This window comes from Carcharodon carcharias, chromosome 1 (assembly GCF_017639515.1).
Source record: "Carcharodon carcharias isolate sCarCar2 chromosome 1, sCarCar2.pri, whole genome shotgun sequence".
Lineage (NCBI taxonomy): Eukaryota > Metazoa > Chordata > Chondrichthyes > Lamniformes > Lamnidae > Carcharodon > Carcharodon carcharias.
Window position 1 is genome coordinate 217,511,538 of NC_054467.1, and position 24,743 is coordinate 217,536,280.

The 24,743-nt window shown below is 40.9% G+C and overlaps 1 protein-coding gene across 7 annotated transcripts in view; it reads left to right on the forward strand.

Moving 5' to 3' along the window:
- Positions 1-24,743, forward strand: part of LOC121277127 (transcription factor 4-like) — a 597,003-nt gene that overhangs the window by 274,016 nt on the left and 298,244 nt on the right. For all 7 annotated transcript variants that reach the window (XM_041186200.1, XM_041186184.1, XM_041186219.1 and 4 more), the window contains one exon: positions 11,375-11,433. In XM_041186200.1, the coding sequence (XP_041042134.1) occupies positions 11,375-11,433 (59 nt within the window). The remainder of the gene's footprint in view (positions 1-11,374; positions 11,434-24,743) is intronic.

Sequence of the window (24,743 nt, forward strand, 5' to 3'; positions counted from 1 at the left end):
TAGATAATTTTTCAGTGGATCCCACAAAATAAATGCATGATTTAGATTAGGGTAGTTCATGGTCATGTCTGTTAAGCATGGATAGTTAGAAATGTCTGCCATTGGTAGAGTGAAAGGGTTGGGGGAGGGTGATGGTGGGGGGTACAGGGCAGATTTGCACAAGAAGTCAGAGGAAAGAAATGTTTGGAGGGAGTTGTAGGATTGGAGGCACTTATAGAAATACACAGGGGCAAAGTTGTGAAGGGATCAAAATGTGAAGATGTGAATCTTAAATTTAAGGCATTTGGGTATTGGGAGCCAGAGTAGATCAGCTGTAAGATTTAGGGTTCAGGAGTCAAAGATTATCTAAAATTGGTGGTCGAGAATTAATAAATGGTTTCAAGGTAGTTTATTAAGAAGCAACATTTTAGATATAATACATAATCTAAAAAGGCAGAAAAGACATATAGGGGAAGCAGAGGGATGCTGATCTCCAAGGCTGATGGCGGCAGTCTCCTCAGAACGATTGACTGGTTTTTGATCGGACAACCAGATGGATGAAGATGGCTGGAAGTGGTGACTTCTTCTGTTTTTTTCACCCTTCTTGAGCTAGCCAAAGTGTCAGACCAATGCCAGCCTTGGTCCACCTCGAGAAGCTCTCTTCCATCTTAAGTGATTTTTCCTTCTCAAGAGCCCGTTTGTACACCTTAATTCTGGGAGGCTTATGCCAATTATCTACTCAGTTGTTCATTGGGAAGGGACAGATATTCAAGGTAATGCCTCCTATTTCTGTCAGTAGCCCATGAAATCATCTTGTGACTAATCGATTGCCAGGATGTCCTGTTTAACCTTCAGACAGCTAGTTTACGTATGTTCCATGAGATCACTTCCTGCCACCACCCCTGCCAGCCTGCCCCGAAAGCAGGATTAACAATGTCTTGTTTCAGTGCTTGTGCTAGAGACATATCCTTGGCTGATATAACAGCCTTTACTGTTTTGTATTTCTCAGCCCAGGAAGCTGATGTGGGGAGCTTCTTTATGAGAGAGAGAAACAGAGAGAGAGAGAGAGAGAGAGCTATTCCTATAATATTCCAGAAATTTCTTAGCATTTTATAAAGTTATAATGTGGTGATTTCTTACACAGCAACAAAAGAGGTGATTGGTGAGCTAAACTTGATGTAGATTAGGATATTGATAGCAACGTTTTGGAAGAGCTGAAGTTTACAAATGGTGAAGAATTAAGAGGCTGGCTGGGGGGGCATTTGAATAGCTGAGACTGGAGGTAACAACAGCATAGTTGAGGGTATCAGTAGCTGATTGGCTGAGTCAGCGGCGAAGGAAGGTGATGTTACAGGAGGTGGATTTAGATATTCTTCATGTTGAGATTTTGGGTTGGAAGCTCAGCTTAGGCTCAAATACAACACAGTGATTTTGGATAGTTTACGTCAGACAGAGACAGTGACGAGAGAGAGTGATGAAATCACTGGGCGGGGAAATGGAGTTTATGGCAGGAGAAAGGAGGAGAAATTTGATCATCCTAAAGTTTAACTGGAAGAAATTGTGACTCATCCAAAACTGAATAGTAAACAAATAATTTGACAGTGTATGTTGAGAGAGGTGTTGGAGAGGCAGAGCTGAGTGTCATCCATATGCATGTTGAAGTTGACTCCATACCTGCAGATGACTTTCTCTACAGATAGCATGCAAATGAAAAAGAGGAGGAGGCCAAGCTCAGCCCCTCCTCCCTGGCCTCTACTTGATTGATCGAAAGTTCAGCACATAAAGGATCATAGTGCTTCATTTCTTTGATTGGTTCTCATTTACTTAAGACAACAGTCATTACCTCTGTGTAATTTTGACACTGATGTTTGCAATATTTTACGAACATAGGAGCATGGAGCAAGAGTAGGCCATTCAGTGCCTCAAGCCTGCTCAGCCATTTAATAAGATCATGGCTGATCTGGTGGTAACCTGAAATCTGCATCCCAACAACCGCCGATAACCTACCACTCCATTGCTTACCAAGAATCTATCCACCACTTCGAAAGCTTCTAAGCAACTTGCCTCAACCACTTCCTGTGGTAGTTGGTTCCACATTCTAACCACTCTCTGAATAAAACAATTTCTCCTTATTTTCCTACTGGATTTCTTAGTAATTCTTGTATAGTCCCCAATTTTAGATACTCCCAAATATGGAATATTAATTTACCTGTCCAAACTATTTGTAACTTTAGAACATATAATGATAAGAAATAGGAGCAGGATTAGACCATTTGGGCAATCGAGTCTGCTCTGCCATTCAATTTGATCATGGCTGACCTGATTGCGACCTTAAATCCACTTTCCTGTCTCTTCCCATAACCCTTAACTCCCTTTCTGATCAAAATTCTATCTAACTTAGGTTCAGTGTATTCAATGATCCAGCCTTCACTGCTCTCTGGAAGAGAATTCCAAAGTCTAATGACACTCAGAGAAGAAATTTCTCCTCGGCTCCATCTTATTTTTAAACTGTGCCCCCCAGTTCTAAATTCCTCCACAAGAGGAAACATCCTCCCAGAATCTACCCTCCGCAGAATCTTAGACGCTTCAATAAGATCACCTCTCATCCTTCTTGAGTATAGGCCTAGCCTACTCAACCTTCCCTCCATTGCAGGAATCGGCCTAACCCTTCTCTGAACTACTTCCAATGCAAGTATATCCTTCCTTGAGTAAGTAGACAACTGTACATAGTTCTCCAGGTGTGGTCTCATCAATACCCTGCACAGCTGTAGCAAGGCTTCCTTACTTTTATGCTATAAAAGGCCAATGTTCCATTTGCCTTCTTAATTACCTCCTGTACCTGCATGCAAACATTTTGTGATCCATGTACAAAAACACCCAGATCTCTCTACTGCAGTATTCTGCAGTCTCTCTCCTTTTAAATAATACTCTGCTTTTCTATTCTTCCTGCCAAAGTGGGCAACCTCATATTTTCCCACATTATAGTCCATCTGCCAATTATTTTGCCTACTCAATTAACCTATCTATATCCCTGTGCAGATTCTTTGTAGCCTCCTCACAGATTGCTTTCCTCTGTGTCTTTGTATCATCATCAAATTTAGCTGCAATACTGTCTGCCCCTCCATTCAAGTCAGTAATATAGATCGTAAATAGATGAGGCCCCAGCACTGATCCCTGTGGCATTCCACTAGTTACTGTTTGCTAGCCTGAAAATGACCCATTTACCCCGACTCTCCATTTCTTGTTAGTTAGTAATCCTCTATCGTTGCTAATATATCACCCTCAAAATCAATAGCTCTTATCTTGTGTAGTAACCTTTTATGTGTCACCTTATTGAATGCCTTTTGGAAATCCAGATTGGTTCCCCCTTATCTATCCTGCTTGTTACATCCTCAAAGAGTTTTGATAAATTTGTCAAACACTATTTTCTTTCACAAAACCATGTTGACTCTACCTGATTGTTATGATTTTCTAAATGTCCTGCTACTACCAGTCCTTAATAATAGATTCTAGCATTTGCCCAATAACAGATGGTCAGATTAACTAGCCTACAGTTTTCGGCTTTCTGTCTCCCTCCTTTCTTGAATAGTGGTGTTACATTTTCCAAGGGACCTTTCCAGGGATTTTTGAAATTTTACAACCAATGTATTTACCATCTCTGCAGCCACTTCCTTCAAGACACTGGGATGCAGACCAACAGGTGCAGGGGACTTGTCAACTCTTAGTCCCATTAGTTTTCCTAATACTTTCTCTCAAGTGATTGTCATTGTTTTAAGACATCTAAAGACATCTATCAGGTCTCTTCTAACTCTTTTCTAAAAAAAAAACCTGTTCAATATTTCCTGATGGTTATAATCTCTCAGTTTTATTACCACCCATATACATCCAATTCGCACTTTCTCCAGCACTTCTATATCCTTTTCATAATATGGAGATTTGAACTCTGCTTGGCCCTCTTAAGAGTCCTGTACAGGTTTAACAACATTTCACTACTTTTGAGCTGTATATCCCCAGAAATAAACCCTTGCTTCCTTAGTATTTTTAATTACTTTGCTGACATGCAATGCTAATAAGTAATGAATTATTCACCTGTATCCCTAGATACCTTTGTGCTTCTAACTTCATTCAGTTCCTTATTTTCAAGGATGCTTCACCTCAAATTTATTTATTTCCAAGTTCATTTGCCATTCAACAGTTCATGCAGTTTGCAAGTTGTTTAACGGCTTCCTGTATTATGTTGCAATCTTACTCAGTGCTAGTTATAACTCCATGGACCACATTGGATAGCCCAGATGAAACAAGCATGCTGTAATAACTGGCACAGCAGATCTGTCTTTGGGCAACTCTCATATTTAGCAGGAATAAGCACATGCTCACTAATCTCAATTGACAGTTTTGGCATTTAAAACACTTCTGGAATCTCTGGATTCAGTAGGAGAGAGAAAGATGCTCATCCCTCTTCAGCATTTTGAGAATAAGCACTGATGATCTACTCTGTGTGCATCATATACTCAATAACTAAACAGTAAAACCTATTTTTTCTTTTGAGGCATTTTTTGGGAGGGAGGCTTGGCACAATGTTTTAAAATGCTTACCCTACCTCTACTGGGCTCTTTCCCTTAGAATTTCAGTGACGTACATGTACTATCTTCAGTTACTAGTCAGGTTAGTCACTGTAAAACATGTTAAGATGAGCCGCCTCCTATGCTGAGAAAAGCAATAAATGGTGGAAGTGCTCAGCAAGCTGCAGTCAGCAACTGAAAATGCATTCTATTTCAGGTGAGAACCATTCTTCAGCTGCAATAAAATGTTCCACCCCAGATATTAGCCGATTTTTATCTTCCAGATGTGGACAGACCTGTTGCACGTTTTCTGCTTTTCGTTTGAGATTTTCATTGATTGCAGTTTGCCTTTTGATCTTGCTTATTTTAACTCTCCTGTGAATCTTGCTGGTTGTTCTTCCTGGAACTCAGTGACCCACTATACACTTCTGTGAATGTCACCACAGCACTGCTACAAACTGTCATTAATGTTCTCCTCACAGCAGCATTGTAACGGTAGGGGTGACGGATTCAATTTTTCACTTTAGAATAGCTGTTAGTATACTTAATATAAAATAATGGATGTGGCAGAGGGAGTTGCAAGGTCATAATTCAATCTTTTAAGGTTCTACAGACTTTCAGAAATCGCTTAATTGTGCCCTTGCAGTTTGGCAGGCTAATGGTTCAGTTTTGAATTGTAGCTCTCATAGAATGGCTACAGTGCAAAAGATGGCCTTTCGGCCCATCATGTCTGTGCCCACTCTCTGCAAGAGCAATTCACTTAGTGCCACTTTTCTCTGTGGCCCTGCAATTTTCTTCCTCTTCAGATGATGATCCAATTTCCTTTAGAAAGCCATGATTCAATCTGCTTGCACCACACTCTCAGGGCAGTGCATTCCAGATCCTAACCACTTGCTGCAAAAAAACATTTTTCCGTACGTTGCTATTGCTTCTTCCGCCAATGACCTGAAACTGATATTACAGTTCTTGATTATTCACCAATCTCTATCTACTGTGCCAAGACCCCTCATAATTTTGAATGCGTCTATCAAATTTCCCCTCTCCTTCTCCAAGGAAAACAGCTCAGCTTCTCCATTCTGCCTACCGCTGCTCTATTGTGCTATATATTGTATGTGGATCCTCACACAGCATCAGTTCCCTAGTTACTAATTCCACCGTTCTCCATGACAGCTATGTGAGGATGGCTCAGACCACCCACAACATTGGTGTTGTTTTTGACCCAGAGATGATCTTCTGACCATGTATTTGCGGCATCACCAATTCTGCCTACTTTCACTTCCATTTCCATAACATTACCTGACTCTTGTCCCGACCTCAGCTCATCTGCTATTGAACCCTTATTAATGCCATTTTTAACTCTAGATGTGACTAATTCAGTTCACTCCTGGCCACCCTTTCACATTATTTCCTTGGTTAAAAAATGAGGTCATCCAAAGCTCTGCTGCCTGTATCCCAAGTTTCATCAAGTTCTATTCACCCCTCACCCTTGTGGCGTACATTGCTTACATAGGAGCCAGTGTCTTGATTTTAAAGTTTTCATCCTTATTTTCAAACCATGTCCTCGTCTTTTCCCTATCTCCGTAACCTCCTCCATCCCCACAATCTCTTAGATTTTTAATTCTGGCCCCTTGAATGTTCCTGATTTTAGTTTTATTTTACTAGCCATTGCTGGTCATGCCTTAAGCTGCCTGGGCCCTAAGCTCTGGCATTCCCTCTCCGTCCCTACCTCTCTTTCTTCCTTTTAAGAGTCTCCTTGACTAAGCTTTTGATCATCTACCCTAGGATCTCCTTACATGTCAAATGTTTGCTTTATAATGGCCCTTTGTAGAGTCTTGGGACATTTTGCTATGTTGATCGTGCTTTTTATTCGTTTATGGGATGTGGGTGTTCATAAGACCATAAGAAGTAGGAGCAGAAGTAGGCTATTCGTCCCATTGAGTCTGCTCCGCCGTTCAATGAGATCATGGCTGATCTGATAATCTTCAACTCTGCTTTCCTGCCTTTTCCCCAAAACCCTTGATTCCCTTACTGATTAAAATTTTGTCTATCTCAACCTTGAATATAATTAACGATCCAGTCTTTACAGCCCTCTGTGGTAAAGAATTTCACTACCCCCTGAAAGAAGAAATTCCTCCTCATCTCTGTTTTAAATGGGTGCCTCCTTACTCTAAGATTATGCCCTCTGGTCCTAGACTCTCCCACAAGAGGAAACAACTTCTCAGCGTCTACCCTGTCAAACCCCCTAAGAATCTTATGTTTCAATAAGGTCACCTCTCATTCTTCTAAACTCCAATGAGTACAGGCCCAACCTACTCAACCTCTCCTCATGAGAAAATCCCTCTGTCCCTGGGATCAACCTAGTGAATCTTCTCTGGACTGCCTCCAATGCCAGTATATCTTTCCTTAGATATGGAGATCAAAACTGTTCACAGTATTCTAAATGTGGCCTAACTAATGTCTTGTATAGTTTTAGCAAGACTTCCCTATTTTTATACTCCATTCCCTTTGAAATAAAGGCCAACATTCCATTTGCCTTCTCTATTACTTGTTGAACTTGTATGTTAGCTTTTTGGGATTCATGCACAAGGACTCCCAAATCCCTCTGTGCTGCAGTCTTCTGCAGTCTTTCTCCATTTAAATAATATTCAGCTCCTCTATTCTTCTTGTTAAAGTGCCTAACCTCACACTTTCCCACATTATATTCCATCTGCCAAGTTTTTGCCCACTAACTTATCCCTCTGTCGACTCCTTGTATCATCCTCACCACTTGCCTTCCCACTATTTTTGTGTCATCCGCAAACTTGGCGATTAGTGCATTCTCTTCCCTTATCTAAGTCATTAATATATATTGTAAATAATTGCACTGATCCTTGTGGCACTCCAGAAATTACAGGTTGCCATCCCCAAAATGCCCCCCTTATCCCAATTCTGTCTTCTATTAGTTAGCTAATACCCTATCCATGGTAATATACTATCCCTAACACCATGGGTTCTTATATTAAGTAGTCTTATGTGTGGTGCCTTATCAAACGCCTTTTGGAAATCCAAATATATTATATCTACTGGTTCCCCTTTACCTATCCTGCTTGTTACCCCCCTCAAAGAATTCTAAAACATTTGTTAGCATGAAACCATGCTGACTCTGCTTGATTAGATAGTGTATTTTTAAATGCTCTGCCATTACATCCTTTATAATAGACTCTAACAGTTTCCCAATGACAAATGTTAAGCTAACTGACCTATAGTTACCATGATTAGAGGGCAACTTGAAAGTGGTGGTGTCCCATGTGTCTGCTGCCCTGTCCTTCTAGATGGAAGTGGTTATCGGTTTGGAAGGTGCTGTCTAAGCTGAGTTCCTGCAGTATATCTGGTACACACTACTGCCATTGTGCTTTGGTGGTGGAAGGAGTGAATGTTTGTCGAAGGTATGCCACTCAAGTGGGTTGCTTTGTCCTATATGGTGTCAAGCTATTTGAATGTTGGAGCTGCACTCACCCAGGCAAGTGGAGAATATTCCATCACACTCCTGACATGTGCCAAGGTGGACAGGCTTTGGGGAGTCAGGAGGCTTGTCACTTTTTTTAGTTCAGAGGGCATCTATGGGTCAACCACATTGCTGTGGGTCTGGAGTCACATGTAGGCCAGACCAGGTAAGGACTGCAGATTTCCTTCACTAAAGGTCGTTAGTGAACCAGATGGGTTTTTACAACAGTGGTTTCATGATCATCATTAGACTTTTAATTCCAGATTTTTATTGAATTCAGTTTTCTGCCATGGTGGGATTTGAGCCTATGTTCCCAGAGCATTACCCTGGGTCTCCGAAATACTAGTCCAGTGACAATACCACTATGCCACCGCCTCACCCTGCTCTTGCAGCCATAGTATTTATATGGCTAGCCCAGTTCAGTTCCTGGTCAATGGTAACCCCCAAGGATGTTGATAGTGGGAGATTCAGTATAGTGGGAAATTCAGTGATAGTAATGCTATTGAATGTCAAAGGACAATGATTGGATTCTCTCTTGTTGGAAATGGTCATTGTCTGGCAGTTGTGTGGCACGTATTTTACTTGCCACTTGGCAGCCCAAGCCTGGATATTCAGGTCTTGCTGCATTTGGACATGGACTGCTTCAGTATCTGAGGAGTCGTGAAAGGCACTGAACATTGTGCAATCATCAGTGAACATCCCCACTTCTGGCCTTAAGATGGAAGGAAAGTCATTGATGAAGTAGCTGAAGATGAATGGGCCTAGGACACAACCCTGAGAAACTCCTGCAGTGATGTCCTGGAACTGAGATGATTGACCTCCAACAACCACCTTCCTTTGTGCTAGGTATGATTGCAACTAGCCGCAGTATTTTCCCCTTGATTTCCATTGATTCGAGTTTTACTTGTGCTCCCTGAGGTCACACTTGTTCAGATGTGGCCTTGATATCAAGGGCAGTTGCTGTCACCTCACCTCTGGAGTTCAGCTCTTTTGTCCATGTTTGAACCATGGTTGGAACCCAAACTGGGCATTAGTGTGTTGTTTATTGCTAAGCAAGTGCTGCATCATAACACTGTTGATGACACTTTCCATCATTTGACTTATGATCAAGAGGTGACTGATGGGGTGTTAACTGGTCGGGTTGGATTTGCCCTCTTTTTGTGTACAGGACATACCTGGGCAATTTCCCAAATTGCGGGGTAGATGCCAGTGTTGTAGCTGTACTGGAACAGCTTGGCTAGGGATGCGGCAAGTTCTGGAGCACAGGTCTTCGGCACTATTGCTGGAATATTGTCAGGGCCCATAGCCTTTGCAGTATCCAGTGCCTTCAGCTATTTCCTGATATCATGTGGAGTGAATTGAATTGCTGAAGACTGGCATCTGTGATGCTGGGGACGTCTGGAGGAGATTGAGATGGAGAGCATCCTGGCTGAAGATTGTTGCAAATGCTTCAGCCTTATCTTTTACACTGATGTGCTGGACTCCCCCATCATTGAGAATGGGGATATTTGTCGAGCCTCCTCCTCCAGTGAGTTGTTTAATTGTCCACCATTCACGACTGGATGTGGTAGGACTGCAGAGCTTAGATCTGATCCATTGGTTGTGGAATTGTTTATCTCTATTGCTTGCTACTTATGTTGCTTGGTGCACAAGTAGTCCTGTGTTGTAGCTTCACTAGGTTGAAATTACACCTCATTTTTAGGTGTGCCTGGTGCTGCTTCTAGCATGCCTTCCTGCAGTCTTCATTGAGCCAAGCTTGATTCCCAGGCTTGGTGGTTTTGGTAGTGTAGGGGATATGCCAAACCATGAGGTTATGGATTCTGGCTGAGTACAGTTCCGCAATTGTCAGTGAACGTCCCCATTTCTGACTTTATGATGGAAGGAAGGCTATATAAGATTGCTGTTATGTATGTTTTCTCTGCCAGTTTTATGTCTAGTATCTCATTGATTTTTGTTATAGCTCCTGTGCCTGTGTCAAATTTAGCACAATATTTAAACCTAATTTTGACTTCAATATTTTTTCTGTTGTACTCCTCCTAAGGGTAAGCATGTCCGGTAGGGGAAAGTATTAGTCAAGTGTACAAGTATCGGTACCCACATGAAAAAATATATTTCCAAGGGGTCCTTTTCATAATTTATGGACCTATTTCATCGAATGTTTTATGGGGCTGCCTTCTCACCAATGACCAATTGATAGTTATGTCTTATTCTTTTCACTAATTTTAAAGTTTTATTTCACTCTGCAGATCTTGCTCTAATCATTTCCCAGCTGACTGAGCAGGCAAGCATACTTGTATATACTAAGACCATTGTAACTGGCTGAAAGAAAGTCTTTTCATACTTTTCATCTGCCCTCTCTTCAGTAATGTGTCTTGTCAGCTTGGATGAAACTTGGATGCTGACATGCATTGCAATGTGTATATCTGTCTTTATCTCCATGACTCAGTATAACCACTGCGCTGTATGCCAGTTTACCGCTGTACCTCAAAATAGACTAGACTTGAAATATTCCAGATAAATCAGTAAGCAATTGCACCATCAAGTGTGGAACTGAGCTCTCCGTCCCAAGTTGTGTCCTCATTTTTTAACTCAAGCATAGTTTGGGCAGTAGTACAACAGGTCTCATCACCCTGGTGCCAGGGGGAAAAGGGCTTTTGCTCCTGATTGCTATCGAGTGGCTCCTGGAAGTTGTATTTGCATGTTATGGTAGGACATAATTAATAAAGCTGTGATACACCTCTCAACTGCCAAATAGCCTGCAGATTAGTATCAGGATTGTTGTCACTGTTGTCCTGGGAAACCTGCTGTGTGATGATCCTTGTTGCTGACATCAGAGAAGCATTTCCTCTTTCATCAGATGTTATCTCCCAGCCTTATTCAAGGCAGAAATGGAAGTTTTTAAATACCATTTCTCTTTTTATTTCAACTTTCTTATAGACAGGATTGAAGGATTGAGCAAGTTAAGTATTTTGCATTTAAGGCACTTCCTGCCAACTCCCCAATAAACATAACTTTTCCTTTTAATGCATCATGCACTGAAATGTCCCTAAGACCGAGGGCTATCCATATATAGATAAGGTCCAGTGCCCTCCTGCAGTACCCCAGATTAGTGAGCATTAGGATCATAACCGTGAACATTAGAGAAATGTTAGAGGAGAGATTTATGATCAAAAAGAGTCTCTGTACCGTTTATTTTTAAGAGTGCCATGTTGAAATAGATTACCTTTTTAAACTCGATCACAACTCAACATTAGTGATGGGCCTGCTGATAGTAAGTTGAAATGCTGCTTCTGACGGGTCATTTCTGTTATCCCGCAGGTAATCTGATACAAATATCTTTCTTTTGCAGGCAAAGCGGAGAGAGCATCATTCCCATTTGGGAGGGACTCAAATATGCAGGGCTGTCAGGTCAGTAACATGTTCTACTTCCTCAATGAATGAAGCATTTACATGTTTATCTTATGTTTGTCCTTGTCATCTGTGCTCAAAGCAAACAAGGAATTTGTAAGTTTAAATAAAAGGTAGGGTTGTATGTCAAAGACTTGTCTTTTGCCACCACCATCCCCTCCTCCTTCCCCTCCCCAACCCAGGCTGGTCCACCTTTAAACAAGACACATTATTTGGCCATTTTTTTTTATTAAGGAACAATTATCCATTAGACATCGCACCTGTCCTCCAGGGCATTGTTACACTGCAAGTACTGGTTTGAGACTGAAGTGGAAATGTTAACTCCCTGGTGAGAAAGTGGCTCAATGAGAATCCAGCCTGGCTGTTAGTGGCAGTGGTAGGCCCAGTTGGTATTAACAATCCAGTTGACAGGCTGCTGGCAGGCTTCTGACTAAAGCAGAAATCAGCAGGAAACAGTGGAAAGTTGACAGTCTGGAGGCCATCCACCAGGCTTAAGCTGGGAAGGTGAAGGACCGGAAGGTCAGTGCATCACAAAATCGGGACGGGAGGTGAAATCAGGGCAAGGGAGGACTAGACTTTCCTTGTGGGGCACTTCTGATCAGTTTTAAACAGCAGATCTCCTGCTTACTTCTGGAACAGAGACAGCATTGAAGCTCTATTGATATAATAGGAGCCCCATTTTCATAAATATTTGAAGCTTCCATCTCACTTAAGGAAAATATAGTATCCTTGCAAGTTCAGGTATTTTAAAATTGCTGCTGAGTGGGAACAAGGTGGGATCCATTCCATTTTTAATTCCCTCCACCCCCTTCCCCTGCCAATGACTTGGTTTCCACCATAGAAAGAAAAAATTGCCACCACAAACTTGTGTCAGATGTTATAAAGCCAGCAAACACAAGTTAAACTGCATTTATGCCCAAATGATGCAATGGGAAGCAATGTCAAAGTAAATTTGCTGGCATGTTGGTGAGGAGGCACTTATGTAGTTGAGACCATGTACTCAAAAATTACCATTACGCATGCATGGAAGCACACACACGAGTCCCATTCACCAACACAGCATTGCCGGTTAACAAAGAAGTGACCATACAGTTGTTGCTCCATTGATACTTAAAAAGATCAAAGATAAAGTTAAGAAAGTTTACAGCTAGTGTACCTTGCAGCAGGTATGAATGCAAAGCAATGTGAGAGTACATTGGAGGTGGCCAGCACTAGTTGCCTAAATTTGATTTCGGATAATTTCACAGCTCCTTTGTACTGTATAATGGGCCTATAACCCCAACTTGAGGTCATTGTTGACTCTTCACTCTGTGTCTTAGTGAAAGAGGAGGCATTGAGACACTGGATGGGCTAAAAATTGATAAAGTGGAGTTATTAGAAAGGCTGGCAGCACTTAAAGTTGATAAGTCACCAAGGCCGGATGGAATGCCTCCAAGGATACTGAGGGAAGCAAGGGTGGAAACTGCAAATGCACCATCAAGGATCCTCCAATCTTCCTTTGATACATGAGTGGTGCCCAAGGAAAGAGGAAATGAGGAGGAATTTCTTCTCTCTCAGATTGTCGTGGAGTTCTCTACCTCAGAGAGCTGTGGAGACTGAGTAATTGAATGTATTCAAGGCTAAAATAGACAGATTTTTGAACTTCAGATGAGCCAAGAGTTATGGGAAACAGGCAAGAAAATGAAGTTGAGGCTAAGATTAAATCAGCCATAATTTCATTAAATGGTGGAGCAGGCTTAAGGGGGCAAATAGTCTGCTCCTGTTCCTATTTCTTATGTTCTTATGACTAGAGAATTGCATATGTTACACTGTTGTTCAAAAGAAGGATGTAATGATAAATCCTGCAATCACAGGCCAGTCAGTTTAACCTTGGTGTTAGGGAAGCTTAAAAGAGATGATAAGTCAGGACAAAATTAATAGTTACTCAAACAAGTGTGGATTCATACGAATAGCCAGTGTGGATGTGTTCAATTCAAATCATGTCGAACCAACTTTTTGTCGATGTAATAGAGAGGATTAATTAAGGCAGTGCAGTTGATGTGATTTGCATGGATTTCCAAAAGGCCACAAAGTTGAAGCCCATGCAATAAAAGGGAAAATGGCAGAATGAATATGAAGTTGGCTGAGTGACAAAAATGGAGCAGTGCTGAATGTTTGTACTTTGGACTGGAGGAAGGTATACAGTAGAGTTCCCCAAGGGTTGATACTAGGATCACTAATTTCAATTACCTAATCTTGAATGTAGGATGTATAGGGCACAGTTTCAAAGTTTGCAGAGGACTCAAAACTTGGAAATATTATGAATTGAGAGGAGACTAGCAATAGACTTCAAAAAATCATAGACAGCCTGGTCGAATGGAAAGAAATTGGCAGATGAAATTCATTGCAGAGAAGTGTTAAGTCGTACATTTCAGTAGGAAGAATGAAGAGATGCAATATAAAATAAAAAGAGCACAATTCTAAAATGGGTGCAGGAACAGAGAGGCCTGGGGGTATATGTGCACAACTCATTGAAGGTGGCAGGGCAGGCTGAGAAAGTGGTTAAAAAGCTATTCAGGATCCTGGACTTAATAAATAGAGACATAGAGAACAAAACCAAGGAAATTATGATGAATCTTTACAAACTCTTGTTTGATCTCATGGAGTATTGTGTCCAATTCTGGGAACAGCGCTTTAGGAAGAATGTGAAGGCCAGAGAGAGATTATAGTAAAGCTTTACAAGAATGCTTCCAGGGATTGGAGAAACTGGGCTTATGCTTCCTAGAGAAGAGAAGGTTGAGGGGAGATTTAATAGAAGTACAAAATCATGAGGCGTTTAGACAGGTAGGCAGAAACTCTTCCTTTTCACAGAAGGGTTGAGAACCAGAGGACTTCGATTTAAGGTGGTTGGCAAAAGAAAACAACAATAACATGAAGAAATTTTTTTTACATAGCGAAGGATCTGGATCCACAATCTGAGAGTGTGGTGGAGTCAAATATAATTAGGGTTTTCAAAAGGCGATTGGAGAAGCATCTGAAAAGAAAACAAATCGCAGGGATATGGGGAAAGGTTAGGAGAGTGGGATTAGTTCAGATGCTCTAGGAGAGAGCCGGCAAGGACATGGCAGGCCAAATGGGTTACTTCTGTGTTGTTACCATCCTGTGATTGTTACTTTTCTGATTCTAAAACTGGTGAGCACTCTTTAACTTGATTTGTACTGTTTACTCTTGTGTACTTGAAGCTTTGGTGTGGAAAAGCTGTTAGAAGATTCAAATCAGAAACCGCACAGTCCTAGTCAGAACATGGTAAACTAGCAAATTTTTTTTTAAAAAGGTTATCCTATCAGAGCTTATCTATATTTCACTAAATGCATGATGCTTTTCATGACAGTATCTGATTTATATCAGAAACCTGGCATTTTTAGGGTCTGGTGACTTTAATTTCTGGATATGAATCTTTACTGATCCTACTGATTTTGCTAAACGTTACCTCTTTTGTTTAGAAGATGGGTAAGGTGTGCATAGGTAGGATAGTTAAATATTAATCTTTAGAGGAAAATGTTTTCCATGTACTATTTAGATTTCAGAAGCTTGTGTGTAAAGTAAATTGGTCGGTGTAACAAGTCAGCTGTATGTACTTGCCAATGATTTGGAGACCAACGGTCTGATTTTAACTTTGTATAAGTGAATGGGTTTTGAGTGAATTAAAATTGGGTCCCAAAACTCAAAGCTTCCACAAAGGGGCGAAACAATGGGGACTCTCAGGTGTTGATAACTCAACATTCAGTTGGGGTTCAGTTACAAGTCGGTTGCAGTTGTATTTCTGAGAAACAACAGCTAAGTCTTCATACCTGTAAATGTCACAGAGAAGCCTACCTTTGAACCATGATAGATATTATATTTAATCTAGTGAAGGTAAAGAGTTCTCTACATGTGAAGTGGGGGTCCAGTGCTCTCAATCCTAGAAATTGCAGCACAGAAAGGGCCATTTGGCCCTTTGCCCATGTTAGTTCTTCACCTGGGGTTAATATTCTGATCCCATTCTCTAGTACTTTCCTCAAATCCCTTGAAATTCTTTCTTTCCAAGTATCTATCCAAATTCATTTCAAATCATGTTGTTATGTAACTGCTGCCTTAGCAGGCACTTGTGATAGGCATTTCATGTCCTTGTGAGTTTCGCCTAATTTCCCACTTCATTATTTTAGTGATCATCCTCTCACTATGAACCCTTGCTACCGATTTGCCGACCAGCAAAAGCAACCTCATAGCTGACCCTCTGAAAGTTTCTATAACGTCTCCTTGAAACTTCTCTGTTCAAGTGAGAAACACCTTAACTTTCCAATCCTTAATAACTATGATTTCTTATTCCTGCTAACATTCTAATATGTTTTTTTGCCATATCCTTTCCAATTCCTATAATGAGTTACTTGGAACATTGAAATAATTGGAAAGTAAAACCAGCAGATGTTTTGATTCAGTCCATTCTGTAGATGCATTAGGTTAAAATTATCCCCCGTGTATTTACAGCCTCATATCCTTTTTTCCTCCATCCAGTTAAAAGTCCAGTCATTTTCCTGTTTTTCTTCCCAATGAGTATTACATATTACCTTTATCCGTGCAGCTATCAGTTAAGGAACAACCTTGATGGAATTACTGTGGTTTCTTACTGGATGGAATTTGTAGTATAGATGGAATAATAATGATCTATTTCAATCTTTTTGCAAATTAGATATTCTTTGGATTGGTGCAAAGCAATAAATTAAGGCAACAGAGGTGACTTTAAGATGAGGGGGTGAAAAAATGGGAAAGATAGTTTGAGAAATAATGATGGTGAGAGGGGAACCATATTAAACAAAATGAGTAAATTAGATGCATAATGAAGCTGATTCAAAACTGAGACTTAATTGTTACAACATGGGTTTAGAGAAGAATTTAATCCTTTGTGATGATTGGTAAAGGTGAACAAGGTACACACTTTTGGATGAAAAGGGAGAGATGGAAAAACAATTTTCAGGTAATTGTGAAACATCCTTTGTTTTACATTAATAGGGATAAGTAGTTATGATTTTGATCTATTCACCCTCATTGAATAGAAACTTCAACCCAACATTTTTTTAAAAGTAGTTCCCTAAAGATAAAACAAGAGTGCTTAAAAGCTGTAGGTTCAGCAGGTATTTGAAATCATCTTTGACATTAACTTAAGTAGTGTTGAAATTGGGGGTTTAAATCTCAAGCAGGTAACTGAAGTGGTGAAGACACATCTGAATTTATGGAGATAACAGTGGATGAAGTGCTTGAAGTTTCTTTAAGCACCAGGCCAACATGGCAGCACTAACATAAGAAGGATTGCATTTGAAATTGGGAGCAAATTTGGCAAATTCATCAAACAATGAAGGCCATACAAAAAGATAATAATGGACAAAAGTATTTGAAGTACTCTTATATATGCAAAATCGAGGTGAAGGATCAAGGGGACTAGTTAGAATAACTTGTGTTAATGTTTTCTTTTCAGGTTTGTGTCGTGTTCTTAGTCAACTCCCAGTGAGATTTCTACTGTTTCATTATTGATACTTCCAGTAAGACTTTTTTGTTGTTGAAATAATAGGTCCTGAGTCTTCTGTTTATTAAAGCGGCCTTTCCTAACATTTTGTTGTGACATTTTTATGTAGTTTTGCGCACGCCACAGCTGGATTAACAACATGTTTGCCCTTTATACCAGTTAAGTGGCTCATTAGCTGCTTGAGAAGTGTGAAAGGGCCATTATTTTAGGTGAGCTGTGATTGGCCAGTTTCTTTTCTGTCGTTCCTGTTTTAACAGATTTGTGATGCACAAAAGAAACTGTTTTAAAATTCTGCCAGTCATTTTGGTTCAAGACTTGTTTTAAAGCAAGGCAAACATTTTTAACATGTATTTTTTCGAAGGAAGAGGAAATATTAGCCACATGGAGGCAAAATCTGCTGTAGAGAGAGTGAATGGACAGGGTAGTTAAAAATCATGCAGAGGATCAGCATTTCAATGGGGAGAAGTTTATCTATTATCAGGAGAGGGTAACTAGAAGGACACAAGTATATAAAAGGGAAAAACAAACCGACAACAAAACACAATTTTTGGTTTACTTGACTAACAGGTTGATATCTGGGACTGACTACCAGTTAACATAGTGAAGGTGGATTTAATTATAGCAACAACAGCTTATATTTATATGGTGTCTTTAATGCAATGAAAAGCCCCAAAGTGCTTCATATTGTAAGAGATATGTTGTATGAAACAAAATATGATACCATACCATATAAGGAGATATTAGGTCAGATGACCAAAAGCTTGGTTAAAGAAGTAGGTTTTAAGGATTGTCTTAAAGGAGGAAAGTGAAATAGGGAGGCAGAGAGATGTAGAGAGGGTATTCTAGAGTTTAGGGTCGAGGCAACTGAAGGTGCGGCCACCAGTGGTGGAGCAACTAAAATCAGGTATGCTCCAAAAGGTTACACCTAGATAAGCATAGATATCTCAGAGGGTTGTGGGACAGATGGGGATTACAGAGACAGGGAGCGGTTTAGAAACAAGGATGAGAATATTAAAATCAAAATGTTCTTGACCAGGATCCAATGCAGGACAGTAAATACAGGAATGATTGATGACTGGGACTTGGTGCGAGTTAAGACATGGAATTTAGATACATCCTATAAAGATATTAACAATCTGAGGTTTTGTGCTGGGTTACAATGAGACGGAGCTGCTTGCAGATGTAGCACACCATGACTAAATGAACTGAATGGACCTTTTACCAGCCTCCACATTGAATCTGAAATTTTCAGTCAATGCATGAACTTTTCTGGTAGCCTAGGAGCATGGAAACTTTCGCAAATAAACTAGGCCAAACCTGGAGACCTGACAAGTATTAAGAAAGAGGTGAGGTAATGTTATTCTGTAAGAGTTTCATTCAAGGATTTTAAATGCGAGTTGCTGAAAGCTATGCATAACGTGATTTTTCCTCGGCTGTCGTTAAAATTATTTCTGACTCTAACTGAACCAAATCATGCTGATCCAATGTTGAATCTCCTCATCAATGGTGGCCTTTTGATAGAAATGGCTGTCAAGGTACGGGAACTGCTTGACATTTATGCTCTCCAATATATATGGAAGGTGGAATATTTGGCTGACCAGGTGTGAGTTGATATGAGTTTTGTTTGGACAATGTTTGAGGACAGACCGAATTTCTTGTATTCAGAATTGAAGAGACGTGCAAATCCAGTGCAGAGTGGGCAACCACACTGTAGTCATACATAAACTGTAGACCAAGTAGTCTATATTGGTCAATTTAGTTTTGGCACAGAGGCAACTAAGATATAGTTTTCCATCTAGGTGATATTTAACACATACCAGAGAGCATTTGATCTTTGATGAGGTGACTCGCCACTGCCAGAGGTAGGTGGAAATAGTATGGGTGCTGTTACATGGCCTTGCTTGACCCTGGTCCAGATTTTGAAGGTGTCTGTTTCATATCTTCCATGTAGGACAGTGGCAGTTATATCATTATGAAGCAATGCATATCCCTAAGACAGATTGACACATTCCTGAACTGACAGACATTAGTAGCTTGAAATATTATACAGTAATCATTTCATTTAGTTTATCTATTGTTTGCATGAGAGTGCATGCACATCATTGAAAGAAGCAGCTTAAAAAGAGGTGATGGCTCTCTTGAGAAAGATTCTTATGTAGGCTGAAGAGATAGGGATTAGTGAGAGAGCTTTATAAATTCTGTCATTTATAAAAATAACTTCTGCCGGTACATTAAGCATTTGTATCTGAAATCAGGTAATGGGTTCTTTACTGAAAAATAATACTTGCTTCATATCAGTTAACCATTAAATTTTCTCAGAAATTGGATTAAAATGTTGGGATTTACCATTGGCAAAGGTCTTTAATTGAATCTTTAGAGAACAAAGCAGTCCGTGCACGCATGAAACAAGACTTGGATAACATCCAGGCTTGGGCTTATAGGTGCTAAGTAACATTCACGTCTCTCAAATGCCAATCAATGGCCACCTCCAGAAAAAAAGTCAAACTACTTCCCTTGACGTTCAACAGGATTATCATCACTGAACCCTATCTACCATTTACATCTTAGGGGTCACCATTGACCAGAAACTTAACTGAACAAGCTATGTAAGCAATGTAAATGCTCTACAAGAACAGATTGGAGCCTTCGTTTTTTAGGGCAGTTAAATCACCCCCCTACTCTGCAAAACCTTTCTACCATCAAGGCGCAATTGGGTCAGGAGCATGCTGGAATACTCTCTACCTACCTGGATATGAGCAGTTCCAGCAAAACAAAAGAAACTTGTCACAGTTCAGACAAAGCAGCCTGCTGGATTGACACCCATCTTAAAATTCATTCCTTCCATTGCTGGCTGCACTGTGGTTGCAGTGTGTACCGTCTACAAAAATGTATTACCGCAACTTGGCTCTTCCAAGCTCACTGCCTCTACAAGCTAGAAGAAAAGGACAGCAAGCATTTGGGAACATGGCAAGCTCCCCTCTAAGTCTCACAACATTCTGGCTTGGTACTTTCATTGTCGCAGGGTCAAATTTCTGGAACTCCCTCCCTAAAAGCACCACGAGCTCTAGCAATAAATGCCAGTCTTTCCAGTGATGCTCATATCCTGTGAACAATTTTTTTTTCTGCCCCACCTTCTTTTCTGGCCACCACACTTCAAGAATGATGCGAAGGCCCTTGAAAGGGTGCAGAGAAGATTTAATAGGACAGCTTCAGCGATTGGGGATTTTAGCTACAGTGTTAGGTTGGAGAAACTGGGGTTCTTTGCAGCAAGGGGAGGTTTGATAGTTTGTGACAGATTTGGATAAGGTAGATAAGGAAAAAAACTGTTCCCATTCGCTGATGGTACAAGGACAAGGGGACACAGATTTAATGTTTTGGGCAAGAGATGCAGGGCAAATGGTGGAATTTGAATTGAAGCAATAAAAATCTGGAATTAAAAGTTTAATGATGACCATGAAGCCACTGTTGATTGGCGTTAAAACCCATCCTTTCCTTTAGGGAGGGAAATCTGACATCCTTACCTGGTCTGGCCTACGTGTGATTCCAGGCCCACAGCAATGTGGTCAGCTCTTAAATGCAACCAATTCTGTTGTATTCAAACCACTAGAAAGTCAGTGTGGGTGTACCTACACCACATGGGTTGAAGTGGTTCAAGAGGGCATCTCACCTTCACCTTCTCAATTAGGGATGGGCAATGAATGCTGGCCTAGCCAGCAATGCCCACATCCAATGAATAAAAGAAATGCAGGGGGAATGTGAGGAAGAACCGCAGCTGGAAGCGGAGACAATCAATTACTTCAAAAGAAAATTGGGCGGGCACAAGAAGGAAATAAACTTGCAGGGCTTTGGGGATAGAACGGGGAATGGGACTGACTTGTTTGCTCCATGGAGAGCCAGCATGGACTTGATGGGTTGAATGGTCTACTTTGGTCACAATTGGAGAACCGGTGGGGCATTCCATGGAGGAGACCTGATAAAATCAAGTGCCCTTCAGGCACTTAGGATCCACCTTTGGGCTTTCCCTGCAATTGAGACTCCCACTACCAAAGGTGAGTGAAGGTGAGATGCAGATGCTGGGGTGAAGGTCATGGGGGGGGGTGGAGGCAAGGGGGTCAGAGGCAAGGACAGGGTGGTGGCTTTCACTGCCTGCCTCCCTCCCCGATGCCAGGTTCCTCAATCATGAACAGAGTACCTAACTACAAGCTACCCCCCTGGAAGCCGCTGGCAAATGTGATGGGGTTTGCTGGGCAGCCTTTGGGACGTGAGGGAAAGGCGTGCAGCCCCCACTTAATCCCTAAGCCACCGCTAAATTGAGGTGGGCTGAGGGATAATGGGTGTACGCTGACTCATCAATGGTCCTGCATCAGCCCCTTCTACCCTCCAGCTTTACTGAGGGAGGTTTTGCCACTGATAGGAGACATGCACAGCCTCTCCCCCCATGGTCTAGCTGCCATGTTTCCCGCCATGACAGGTTGCATTAAATCCAATCCTATGACTCCATGATACTCCAAAGTCCCTCCTTTCCTTTCATGAAGATACTGATTCCTGCTAAGGTGTAGTTTTGTAAGCATTGCCGGACCCCCAGGGCCTTGCCCAAGTCACTTGTCTTCCCATATGATAAAAGAAAAGCAGGATTTCTCTCTTGCTACCCGATTTGTTCATTAACTTTGACAGTCCTTCTAGCTCCAGACTTGTTTCCAGGCTGAAGGTAGATTTCCAGTGGAGGTGAGTTGTTGGGGTTGGGGGTGGTGGGGGTAAGTGGGTGAGGAGGTAGGTGGGGAACAACATGGGGTATGGGAGTTAACTAGTTCCTTCCTTGGTCTTTATAGTTGTTTATAATGGAGCTTTTTTGTTCCTAAGTCTGAAAACTATTGAATTATCCAGCCAGTGGGAAGTTAATAAACACTCCAAAGAAAAGGAGAGAAAATTGGTGCAATTTTAGCTTTCAGTTTCTCCTAACTCATTGATACCACTGTTGTGGAAGATCTGATTATGGAACAAAACAATGCTCGCTGATAGTGATGGGTGCAATAGCTGCTCTGAAATCTGCTGGAATGTGCTTGGCCAAAGGAGTTAAACAGATATGTTGATTTACCTTTTTATTCCACAATCCCTCAGTGGGATCCTGTACAACAGCCGGCACTCCTAACGAAATAGTTGTGTTGGTACCTTGTGATTCAGAGAGAAAAACAAAAATGAATGTTGCAGTTTTATTTTCTTCCTTCTTTTCTTGAGAGAGAAAAGATCTAGATGTTTTTGGCATGACGAATAAATTTTTTGGGAATTAATATTTACTGGATATAGGTTTTTTTCAGGACTTCTCAGAAATGTGAAGTAATGCATTTTGGAACAGGAAAATGATGGGCAACATAAATTAAATACTACAGTTTTAAAGGGGACACAGGACTAATGGAAACTGGGAGTTTGTATATACAAAGGTTTAAAGGCGGCAGGGCAAGTTGTTAAGGCTGTTTTAAAAAAAAGCATACAGGATTATTGGCTTTACAAATAGAATCAAAAGGATTGAAGCAAGGAGGTAAATCACTAGCTAGTTAAGCACAGCTAGAGTATTGTGTATAATTCTGGACACCACACTTTCGGAAGGATGTCAAGGTCTTGGAGAGGTTGCAGAGGAGATTTGGTAGAATGATGCCAGTTGTTGAGAGACAAGAGAAGTTTTCATTGTTCTTAGAACAGAAAAGGTTGAGGGGAGATTTATTAAATGTACTGCAAATTATAAACTGTTTTGAGAGAGTAAAGAGGGAAAAATTGTTTCCACTGGCAGGAAGGTCGGTAACTGGAGGACAAAGATTTAAAATAATTGGCGAAATGTCCTGTGGGAAATGAGAAGGATAGAGTTATTATGATCGGGAATGCACTGCTTGAAAAAAGTGGCAGCAGCACATTCATTAGTTCTTTTCAAAAGGAAATTGAATATATTTTTAAAAGGAAAAATTTACAGAGAAGTGGGGAAAGAACAGGGCAGTAGGATTAATCAAATAACTCTTTCAAAGAAAAGGCGCAAACGTGATGGGTTGAATGACCATCTCCTGTCCAGTATGATTCTAACCATGATCTTAGTATCTTTTTGCCTTGATTTGGAAATATTGTTACTCTAAGATATGTCATAAATTTGCAAATTAAATCTTAATTAAACTGTGCAGTATCATTTAAAGAACTTTGTACTGCATGTACAGTTTTATTTATGGAGAACCTACAAAAACCACAAATTCAGATCTTTCAGATTTACTTGGAATAGAAGTTGGCAGGCAGAAAATTTATTGCCATTCCATTGTGTCGGAAACGTCTTTGGAACGTAAGCGTGAGTGTTGAGGGTAGATATCTTGTGCTGTGAGTCAGCCGTGCCTCTGACCCTTGCTCTAAGGCTTTCAGTTCCTGCAGCAGCTTGTTTCTGTATATCCTGTTGCTGGAGGTCAAGGCAAGGGTCGCTGGCTTTGGGGAGCAGATTGCTGACAATATCCTGCCTGCTGCAGGTGGTTCGTGCAAATAAGCTGGTGTTTGAATTTCTGGCCAATGACTGAGAGGGAGGATATGCAGGCTGGCTTGCCTTTAAGCAAATTTCCAGCTACTCTGATTAAAGTAATAGATGTTTTATTTTAAATTTCATGTTTAAAGGATTATGATGTAATGGCATGTCAAGATAGAAACTTGTTGGTAATTTGATTTGTCTCATTTTAAAGCTAGTTTTCACCAGATTAATATTTTTTTCCTATTCTGTTCAGTGTTCCTCCTTCACTTCTGTAGACACATTCCCAAAGCAAATTGTTTCAGAATATTTTGCAATTTGCACACTTTTCTTTCTACTTTGCTAATTTTATTCCATCCTACCTTGAACACTGAAACTCATACTGAGGACATATATGGTGGTTGACTTTAGCTCAGGCAGGATTGGTGCATGGTTTCCAACTCTAGTACCTGGATAACCCTCAACTTCTTTCTTGAGAGATCTGTCACAGTAGTGTGCACTCCTAAATCTCTATTTTTGTCATAGTGCTGACTTTCTTTCCTGTCAGGCAACTCCTGACACTTTGGCCTGAGTATCAACTGGGGCAGGTTACGTAGGTGGGGGAAAAGAGGAGGAGTGGGGAGAGGAGCTTGGAGGGCCTGGAAACATAGGAATATAGGAAATAAGAGACATTAGGCCCCTCGAACCTGATCTATCGTTCAACCAGATCATGGCTGATTTTCTACCTTCAACTCCATTTTCCCGCACCATTTCCATATTCTTGATATCTTTAATATCTGGAAATCCAATGATCTCTGTCTTGAATATACTCTGTGACTGAGCCTCCACAGCCCTCTGGGGTAAGGACGTCCAAAGATTCACCACCCTCCGAGTGAAGAAATTCCTCCTCATCTCGGTCCGAAATGGCTAACATCTTATTCTGAGACTGTGTCCTCTGGCTCTAGACACTGCGCCCCCCCCCCACCACAAGCCAGGGGAAGCATCCTTCCTGTTTCTACCCTGTTGAGCCTTGGTAAGGAGGACAAAACTGTGCACAATACTCCAGGCGTGGTCTCACCAAGGCTCTCTTCAAATATAGCAAGACTTCTTTATTTCTGTACTCCAGTCCTCTCCTTTCCTCTTAAATTGTGGGGTTATATTTGCTATCATCCAATCTGTATGAACCGTTCCAGAATATATAAAATTTTGGAAGATGACCACCAACGCATCCACTATCTCTACAACCACCTTTTTGAGCACTTGTGTGAAGAGCATCAGGTCCAAGGAATTTATCAACTTTCGGTC